Source organism: Sturnus vulgaris, chromosome 23, assembly GCF_052056855.1.
Source record: "Sturnus vulgaris isolate bStuVul1 chromosome 23, bStuVul1.hap1, whole genome shotgun sequence".
NCBI classification, from domain to species: Eukaryota; Metazoa; Chordata; class Aves; order Passeriformes; family Sturnidae; genus Sturnus; species Sturnus vulgaris.
Genome location: NC_142265.1, coordinates 7,209,671 through 7,218,449, shown reverse-complemented (window position 1 = coordinate 7,218,449; position 8,779 = coordinate 7,209,671). Strand labels below are relative to the sequence as shown.

Below are 8,779 nucleotides of genomic sequence, written 5' to 3'. Positions count from 1 at the left end.
CCCAGCCCTAACCCCTAAACCTAGCCCATCCCTAGCACTAGCCCTAAGCCCAAAGCCCTAAGCCCAGTCCCAAGCCCTTGCCCTAACCCTAACCCTAACTCTAACTCTAGCCCTAACCAAAGCCCTGAGCACGAAGCCCTATCCCCTAATCCCTAACCCCTGACCCTCACCTGACCCTAACCCTAACCGTAAGCCCTAACCCTAACCCTAACCGTAACCCTAACCCCAGCCCTAGCCCTTCCCTAGTCCTAAGCCCAAAGCCCAAAGCCCTAAGCCCGAAGCCCTATCCCCTAACCCCTAACCCCTGACCCTCACCTAACCCTAACCCTGACCCCAACCCTAGCCCTAACCCTAACCCTAACCCTAACCCTAACCCTAACCCTAGCCCTAGCCCTAACCCTAACCCATAACCCCTAAACTCTAACCCCTAACCCCTAAACCTAGCCCTAGCCCTAGCCCTTCCCTAGCACTAGCCCTAAGCCCAAAGTCCTAAGCCCTAAGCCCAAGCCCTAGCCCTAACACTAACCCTAGCCCTAACCCTAACCCTAACCCTAACCCTAACCCTAACCCTAACCCTAACCCTAACCCTAACCCTAGCCCTAGTCCCAGCCCCAGCCCCAGCCCCAGCCCTAACCCCTAACCCCTAACCCCTAACCCCTAACCCCTAACCCCTAACCCCTAAACCTAGCCCTAGCCCTAGCCCTTCCCTAGCACTAATCCTAAGCCCAAAGCCCTAAGCCCAAGGCCCTAAGCCCAAAGTCCTAAGCCCTAAGCCCAAGCCCTAGCCCTAACCCTAAGCCCTAACCCTAACCCCGAGCCCTAACCCTAAGCCTTGCCCCAGCCCCTGCCCTAAAACCTAACCCCTACACCTAGCCCTAGCTCTTCCCTAGCACTAGACCTAAGCCCTAAGCCCTGAGTCCTAACCCTAACCCTAGCCCGAGTCCCAACCCCACCCCTAACCCCTAACCCCTAACCCCTAACCCCTAAACCTAGCCCTAGCCCTAGCCCTTCCCTAGCACTAGCCCTCAGCCCAAAGCCCTAAGCCCAAAGGCCTAAGCCCTAAGTCCTAGCCCTAACCCTAACCCTAACCCTAACCCTAACCCTAACCCTAACCCTAACCCTAACCCTAACCCTAACCCTAACCCTAGCCTCAGCCCCAGCCCTAACCCCTAACCCATAACCCCTTAACTCTAACCCCTAAACCTAGCCCTAGCCCTAACACTAACCCTAGCCCTAACCCGAACCCTAACCCTAACCCTAACCCTAACCCTAACCCTAACCCTAGCCCTAACCCTAACCCTAACCCTAGCCCTAACCCTAACCCTAACCCTAACCCTAGCCCTAGTCCCAGCCCCAGCCCTAACCCCTAACCCCTAACCCCTAAACCTAGCCCTAGCCCTAGCCCTTCCCTAGCACTAATCCTAAGCCCAAAGCCCTAAGCCCAAGGCCCTAAGCCCAAAGTCCTAAGCCCTAAGCCCAAGCCCTAGCCCTAACCCTAACCCTAAGCCCTAACCCTAACCCCGAGCCCTAACCCTAAGCCTTGCCCCAGCCCCTGCCCTAAAACCTAACCCCTACACCTAGCCCTAGCCCTTCCCTAGCACTAGACCTAAGCCCAAACCCCTAAGCCCTAAGTCCTAACCCTAACCCTAAGCTTTAACCCTAAGCCCTAACCCTAACCCTGAGCCCTAACCCTAAGCCTTGCCCCAGCCCCTGCCCTAAAACCTAACCCCTACACCTAGCCCTAGCCCTTCCCTTGCCCCAGCCCCTAGACCCAGCACTAGACCTAAGCCCAAACCCCTAAGCCCTAAGTCCTAACCCTAACCCTAACCCTAACCCTAGCCCTAGTCCCAGCCCCAGCCCTAGCCCTAACCCCTAACCTTTAACCCCTAACCACTAAACCTAGCCCTAGCCCAAAGCCCTAAGCCCAAATTCCTAAGCCCAAGCCCTAACCCTAACCCTAAGCCCTAACCCTAAGCCTTACCCCAGCCCCTGCCCTAAAACCTAACCCCTACACCTAGCCCTAGCCCTTCCCTAGCACTAGACCTAAGCCCAAACCCCTAAGCCCTAAGCCCTAAGTCCTAGCCCTAACCCTAGCCCTAACCCTAACCCTAACCCTAACCCTAACCCTAACCCTAACCCTAACCCTAACCCTAGCCCTAACCCTAACCCTAACCCTAACCCTAGCCCTAGTCCCAGCCCCAGCCCTAACCCCTAAACCCTAAACCTAGCCCATCCCTAGCACTAGCCCTAAGCCCAAAGCCCTAAGCCCAGTCCCAAGCCCTTGCCCTAACCCTAACCCTAACTCTAACTCTAGCCCTAACCAAAGCCCTGAGCACGAAGCCCTATCCCCTAATCCCTAACCCCTGACCCTCACCTGACCCTAACCCTAACCCTAACCCTAACCCTAACCCTAACCCTAACCCTAACCCTAACCCTAACCCCTAACCCCTAACCCTAACCCTAACCCTAACCCTAACCCTAACCCTAACCCTAACCCTCACCTGACCCTAACCCTAACCGTAAGCCCTAACCCTAACCCTAACCCTAACCCTAACCCTAACCCTAACCCTATCCCCTAACCCCTAACCCCTGACCCTCACCTAACCCTAACCCTGACCCCAACCCTAGCCCTAACCCTAACCCTAACCCTAACCCTAACCCTGACCCCAACCCTAGCCCTAACCCTAACCCTAACCCTAACCCTAACCCTAACCCCAACCCTAGCCCTAACCCTAACCCTAACCCTAACCCTAACCCTAACCCTAACCCTAGCCCTAGCCCTAGTCCCAGCCTCAGCCCTAACCCCTAACCCCTAACCCCTAAACCTAGCCCTAGCCCTTCCCTAGCACTAGCCCTAAGCCCAAAGTCCTAAGCCCTAAGCCCCAAGCCCTAGCCCTAACCCTAACCCTAACCCTAACCCTAACCCTAGCCCTAACCCTAACCCTAACCCCAGCCCTAGCCCTAGCCCTAGCCCTAAGCCCTAAGCCCTATCCCCTAACCCCTAACCCCTAACCCTAATCCCTAACCCCTAACCCCTAAACCTAGCCTTAGCCCTAGCCCTTGCCATATCCCTATCCCTAGCCCTAAGCCCAAAGCCCTAAGCCCAAAGCCCTAAACCCTAGCCCTAAGCCCTATCCCCTAACCCCTAACCCTCACCTAACCCTAACCCTAACCCTGGCTGTTCTGCTGAGGAACTCAATTTGGCTGTCACCTTTTTATATGGTGGGTGATAAATCTGTCTAATAAAGGTGTGATAACTCTGCCATCAGTGCTGCTTCCCTCCAGGAGCTGTGTACAGATATTCTTTGTGGATCCCTGCATGGCTTTTTCATTTCTCATTTCAAAATCTGATTGCTGCTGTTGCATTTTTTTTACTGCATAGGGAAGTGGGCTTGAATTTGGCTAATTTTTAATAGCTGAATCAACTAAAATAAGCTGCATTTCCTGGTCAGAATGAATCTTTGCCTCTGGTTTACCCGGTGTCTTATTTCCCTTTATCTTCCATCCTGTGAAATAATGTGCTAATCAGTAAACACTATTTTTGGAGGGCTTTTTATACATATTTTGAGGAAGCAAAGCAATTTTCTTGGTGTCACATCCAGTCAATGTTGGTATTTTGTTGGCTTTAGTGAGCTCAGACATACCTGAAGCTTTTCAAATTCAAACAGCATTAGCTTTGATTGTAAAAAGAGAAAGTAAAGAGTATAACAGGCATTGTGCTGCTTTGTTAAGTGGAAAAGCAGCTTTCCAGGGACAAAAATGGAGGCTTTGGTACACAGTGCTCTGTGGTGAAAGCAGTTTGCACAGGGACAGGAGGTTTTGCAGCAGATCGTGCCCTCTGGTGTTGAAAAGCAGCTTGTCCCTGCTCAGGGCCCACCGGGCCAGGTTTGTCACTCCATCAGAACAGCGTGCTTTGTGTTTGTTTCCAAGTGTGCATTTCAGTGATATCTCACAGCTCAGCTTGGATTGCTCCAGGTGCTGCAGTGCTGGCCACTGGCTTCATTCCTGTGAGCTGTTACTCACAGAGCAATTTGTCACCAGTAGAGGTGGGGAGCCTCTGCAGAGAGCAGGAACTGTGTGTGTTGAGCCATGTGCTGACTTGCCGTTCTCCTGTCTCAGGTGGAACGTCCTCCCTCGCCCTTCTCGGTGGCTCCTCAGGCCGCCCTCCCTCCCGTGCCCCCCCGGCTGGACCTGCTGCAGCAGAGAGTGGCCAACCCCCCTGGGGCCTCCAGCCCTGGCACCACCTCCAAGGTCAGGCACAGCTCCCTCCCCTTCCTTCAGCTGGCGTTTGGGTGACCCCAGCAAGTGCTCTCTGACATCCCCAAGTATTTTATTCCTCTTCTCTCTGGCCTCCCTTAGGGTGACTGGCATCATTATTATTACAAATTATTACTACTGCCTTCATATTCTCTGTTTTTCAGCCTCAATCCTTGCTCCCTTTGGATTTTCCTCATATTTTGTTCTAGCTAATACAGAAGGTATCATATTTCTCTCCCAACTTTTCATTTTTATATCAAGCATATGAAGGAAGGAATTCAATGTGTGTGACTGGGAGAAATGAAGTGGCTTTCTGACTGATCAGCAGAAGGCAGTAGGATGATCTTGGTGACATTAAGTTAATGGTTCTTGATGCAGCAGCAGTTCTTCATCTGGTTCAGATGAAATAATGGAATTAGGAAAGTTCAGGCAGAAGAAAATACCTATTTCTGTGCATACTCATCACTGACTGATGAATGTTAACTTGTACAAATAACCCACAATTGAATAATTTTCTTAAATAATGGGGAGGCTCTGTTTGGAATGCAATCTAAGCTGCTGTAGGCTCATGTTTTCCTTCAAGAAGAGGAATCTGGGGTGTTCAGAGCCTGGCTGCAGTGCACATAGTTCTGTGTTATCTCCTCAAGCCTGTGCAGAAGGCGTGGAGATATCTCCACATCCTCCGAGAAAATTCCTTGTAAAAACAAACAAAACCCCCCAAAACTCTCCCTGCTGCCCCCACCTCCCTCCTGTTTATCTTTCCTGGCTGTGCCACCTCTGCCGAGCGCTGTTTGACATTCCTCCTGCCCGCAGGCCGCACCTGGTGCTCTGCACAAGGACAAACCTCTGCCGATCCCACCCACGCTCCGGGACCTGCCCCCGCCGCCGCCGCCGGACCGCCCGCCCTCCCTGGGCACCGAGAGCCGCCCGCAGCGCCGCCCGCTGCCCTGCACGCCCGGCGACTGTCCCAGCAGGGACAAGCCACCCCCGCTGCCCTCCAGCCGCCAGGGCGACCTGTGGCCAGGCAGGCCCATGCCCAAAGCCCCGGCGGTGGCCGTGAGCACGGCAGAGCCCTGGGCTGGCAGGGAATTGTCCAACAGGCACTCGCTTCCCTTCTCGCTGCCCTCGCAGGTGGAATCCAGGGCTGAGAGCCTCCGGCTCGGCAGCACCCTCAGCCTGGACAACCCGGGGGTGAGTAGGTGTGGTGAGGTTGGAGGTAATCTGGGAGAAAAGGCACTCTCTTTTCACACTGAGTGGGATTTTGTCATGGGAGAGGTGGGAAGAACTTGGTGAATTCCAGGCGCTCATTCCTCTTGGGAACAAGGTTGAAATCACAGTTTTAGCAATCCCACTTTCAGCAGTCATGAGCCACAATTGCCTGATGATTGTTCACCTTTCACTGTTCACCTTTCAGTGTTGAAAAGCTGAGAATGTTCTCTGTTGGTATCTGAAAAAGTCTGATTTACTCTGCTGGCTTTTTAGCCCTGAGAAACCTACACACATCAGCTGTGAGGAGTTTGGGTAAAATCTGAGTTCAGTTTGTTCACCTGCAGGACACTGTTACCAGAGGACTGAGTAGTCCAACATTTTGTTCTCTAAAAGAAATTGCAGGCAATTTTGCTTTCCTTGATCCCATTTCCCTAATTTTTCCTTCTATTGCTTCCGGCTTTCTAAAATTGAAAGCAAGGACATTTTTAGCCAGATTTTCTAAGAAAATGGCACGTGCACAGTTGTTATCCTGTCTCCAAAAATGTGTGCTTGTCTGCATCCTTTTCCTCTTGGCTCCCACTTTGGCCTGTTTCAGCTGAATTTGCCAAGGCCTTTGGAATCTCAAAACATGAAGTTCTTCCTATAGGAAAATCCCTGCAATGTCCTCACTGAGAGAAAGCTTTGAGAGAATTCCTAGGTTTCTGAGGTGTCAGTAAATTCTGTGGAATAAATGAGGATGCTTCATTCCCACAGAGGCTGTTGAATTGCAGCTACACTGGGACATGTCTTGTTTCTGATTCCTGGTTTGGAATTTTGTCTTCCAGAGCTCCAGCAGTGGTCCAGCAGCAACCTCAGAGTGTGAACACCCCAAAATCAAGCCCTCCTCTTCTGCCAATGCCATTTACTCCTTAGCTGCCAGGTCTGTTGGGATTTTTCATACTTACAGAGTGGGAATTGCAGGGTGCTGCTGCCAGGGACAGAGCTGGCACAACTCTTTCAGTCTTAGTTTTAAACTGTGACAGATTGAAAACACAATTTAGAGAAAGCAGCTGAAGTCAACATCCCAAAGAGCTGTGGGGAGTGGTGGGAGTTCTCCTGGGCTGTGGCAGTAGGAATCAGGCTCCAGTTGCCATCAGCTCTTTAATAAATTCACTTTTGAGTGGGGCTTTGTGTGATGTAAATGTGCATGATATTGTCACTTCCTTTTGCATCATGACCTTGTGCTGATGTGACCTTGTGGGCTACATCCTGAAAACCAAATTATTTCTTTAGACAGACTTGCTGTGAGGTGACTGTGGATTGTAAAAGGCACCTTGGTATTAATTAGATTTGGTGTAAATGTTTTATATCTTGTTTCTCCTGCTTCCAGACCACTGCCTGTACCAAAACTGCCTCCTGGGGAGCAGTCTGAGAGCGATGAGGACACTGAATACATGTCACCATCCTCCCTGCCTGTGGTGCCTCCAGGTCCTGCTGTGCAAAAACCAGAGCTCAAAATGCCTTTGGAAATGACTCAGAGTTTACGGTGAGATTCTGCCTGGTTTTGCACTTCCTGCTCCCAGCTCTGGGACAGCACATTTGGGACATCAGGGTGGGAATTTTGCTTGCTCAGATTTCTGAATTCCCCCAGTGATATTCACCAGATCTTGACTAAAATAGCAATAAAGGAAATGTGACCACTGCTCTTGTACAGAGTCCTTGTACAGTATTAAAGGACTCAGATATCCCCTTCCTTCCCACTCTCCCTGCCAAGAACCTTTTGAGAGCAGAAACAACTGAAATTCAAAACTCTTATTAAAATCTAATTTTTGGTGGTATCAGTTTTGCTGGTATCATTTTAAGTCTTTTAAGCTGAGGTGCTGTACAGCAATAAACACTAATAGAGCATTTTCTAGAACAAATACTTCACAGAGCAGTGGTGATTTCACCTTGAAACAAGAAGCTGTGCACAAACTCTGTCACAGAGACAGGGTGGAGGTGGTGGCCACTGCCACCTGTGTGAAGGAGAATGTGTTCTCTCCCTCAGAGTTTTGGACTGTGACCAGCAGCCCGAGGGCTCCATGTATGAAGCAATGTACAACATTCACTCCCAAGCAGCATCCTCTGCTTTCGAGGCTGTCAACACTTCTGGTGAGTGGGTGTGCTAAAAAGCAGCTGAGGAACTGGGGTACAATGAATTGCTCCCAGTGGAACAGCATTTTAGGCTGAATTAAAGGAATTACATTTGTTTGTGTTGTTGAAAATAGCTGGGATGTACGTGGAAATATGAGTCTGTGCATGCACACTGCATCTATCAAGTATTTTTAACCCTTGTGGAAAGAGCTGCCATTAAATGTGAGGTTTTAGCAGCAAAACTTAAATTCTGCGTCCTGTCAGTGTTTGAAAAACGGTGGAGCAGAATCTGCCTTGAGAGACAGCTCAGCCCCAGAGCTCAGAACGTGCCTCCTGTTCCAGATGAAGGGAACCTGGCAGCAGCCACTGCCAGCAATGGCCCTGAGGAGTCAGAGAATGAAGAAGATGGCTACGATGTCCCCAAGCCACCGCTGCCCGTTGCCATTGCTCGTCGCACACTGTCTGATATCTCCAATGCCACTCCTGCCTTCAGCCGAATGTCCTTGGAAAACGACCCTGTCACAGGTCAGAGAGCTCCTGGGTGTCTTCTTGGTGCTGGTGGCTGCCTCTGCATCTTTGAAACTTGTGTCACTCACTGAGGATATTGGATGGAAGGTGTAAAATCGGGTTTATGAGGCAGAATTACCACTGGTTCTTGGGTATTTTGTTTGATTTATTTTAGCTTTTGTTCGATTTATAGCTTGGAATGTGCTGCCATGGTCATTTGATCCCCAAGCTTGCAAATCACACTGAAGTCACATTTAGGAAAAGCTTTTTTTCTTAAAGTAGATTCCTTACACCACTGTTTCCTACAGGGCACAGAATATTTTTGTGCCAGGGTGTGAGACAGGATTTCCCATTCCTGGAAGTGTCCAGGGCCAGGTTGGATTTGGGGTTGGAGCACCCTGAGATAGTGGAAGGTTTCCCTGCCCGTGGCAGGGTGTGGAAGGAGATGAGCTTTGAGGTCCCTTCCAACCCAGAGCATTCAGGGATTGTGTCCCTCTTCCAAGTGGAAGATCCAGGGCTGGCCTGGCAGGGTTTGTGGCTCTGCCAGTGCCTGCAGATGGCACAATTGTTCTGCACGATGCTCTCAGCTCCTCTGAGCAGGGACCAGTGGCTCAGCAAGGTCAGCTTTTTGTCCCTGGGGAATAGAGGACATCGTGTCCTTCTGGCTGCAAGGCACATTCTCTGAGGGAAAAAC

General features: G+C 50.9%; 1 protein-coding gene across 1 annotated transcript in view; it reads left to right on the top strand.

The window, feature by feature from the left end:
• CBL (Cbl proto-oncogene) overlaps positions 1 to 8,779 on the top strand; it is a 41,194-nt gene that overhangs the window by 26,372 nt on the left and 6,043 nt on the right. Inside the window, exons 10-15 of the mRNA XM_014884671.2 lie at positions 4,120 to 4,251; positions 5,071 to 5,448; positions 6,291 to 6,385; positions 6,836 to 6,991; positions 7,493 to 7,596; positions 7,921 to 8,103. Coding sequence (XP_014740157.1) covers positions 4,120 to 4,251; positions 5,071 to 5,448; positions 6,291 to 6,385; positions 6,836 to 6,991; positions 7,493 to 7,596; positions 7,921 to 8,103 — 1,048 coding nt within the window. The remainder of the gene's footprint in view (positions 1 to 4,119; positions 4,252 to 5,070; positions 5,449 to 6,290; positions 6,386 to 6,835; positions 6,992 to 7,492; positions 7,597 to 7,920; positions 8,104 to 8,779) is intronic.